This window comes from Cryptosporidium hominis (genome assembly GCF_000006425.1).
Source record: "Cryptosporidium hominis TU502 chromosome 1 CHRO011107, whole genome shotgun sequence".
Lineage (NCBI taxonomy): Eukaryota > Apicomplexa > Conoidasida > Eucoccidiorida > Cryptosporidiidae > Cryptosporidium > Cryptosporidium hominis.
This window is the reverse complement of record NW_666265.1, coordinates 1-733: the sequence shown is the minus strand read 5'-3', so window position 1 is coordinate 733 and position 733 is coordinate 1. Positions and strand designations below refer to the sequence as shown.

General features: G+C 26.7%; 1 protein-coding gene across 1 annotated transcript; it reads left to right on the top strand.

Moving 5' to 3' along the window:
* Positions 1 to 212: 212 nt before the first annotated feature.
* Positions 213 to 733, top strand: Chro.10373 (hypothetical protein; the record flags this gene model as incomplete). The annotated part of the gene is made up of 1 exon (XM_659771.1): positions 213 to 733. A coding segment is annotated over one exon (521 nt), but the record flags the coding sequence as incomplete, so codon positions are not given.

Genomic DNA, 733 nt, shown 5'->3' with positions numbered 1-733 from the left:
GGGTGGGGAGTGGGAAGAGGGGGGGTAATGAAGAGCGAAAAGGGAGAAAGTTAGGAAGTAGGGGGGTTGTTGTCTTTAATTTCCCCATATAATTTCTTTATGTGCCATTTATATATACAAATTTGGCGGGAAATCTGAAGAATTATATTAATATTAAAATATGTAATGAATAGAAAAATATAAAGACGGTATTAAATACTAGTAATAATATTATGAGTGTGTATCCATCTGAATCACATCACTTGAAAGAATGGGTTTTTGGATCTTTAGATTTATTAAAAACAAAAAAAAATGACATTAATGAGAAAGCAAAAGAAAATTGGAAGGATATTTTTAGACAAATTTCGAATGAGAATTTTGAGATTAATGAGTTGTTATTAACATCAAAAGATGAAGAAACTTTAATTTCTTATTATGGTAGACAATTGATAGAATTTTGTAATCATAAACAGCTTCCATTTGTTTCAAAATATAATGCATCAATATTATATCATAGATTTTTTACTAATCAAAGTGTAATGGATTATGATCCTAGAATTATAATATTTACAAGTATATCATTAGCATTAAAATTAGAAGAATTTGGACTTCATTTTACATTAGAGAAACTTTTTGGAGATGTCCCAGGTTTGAATATACAAGAAGTTTTTAGACATGAATTAACTGTGTGTAATACATTAAAATTTCATTTATATATATTAAATCCAAGAAATACATTAGAAGGTTTAAGACT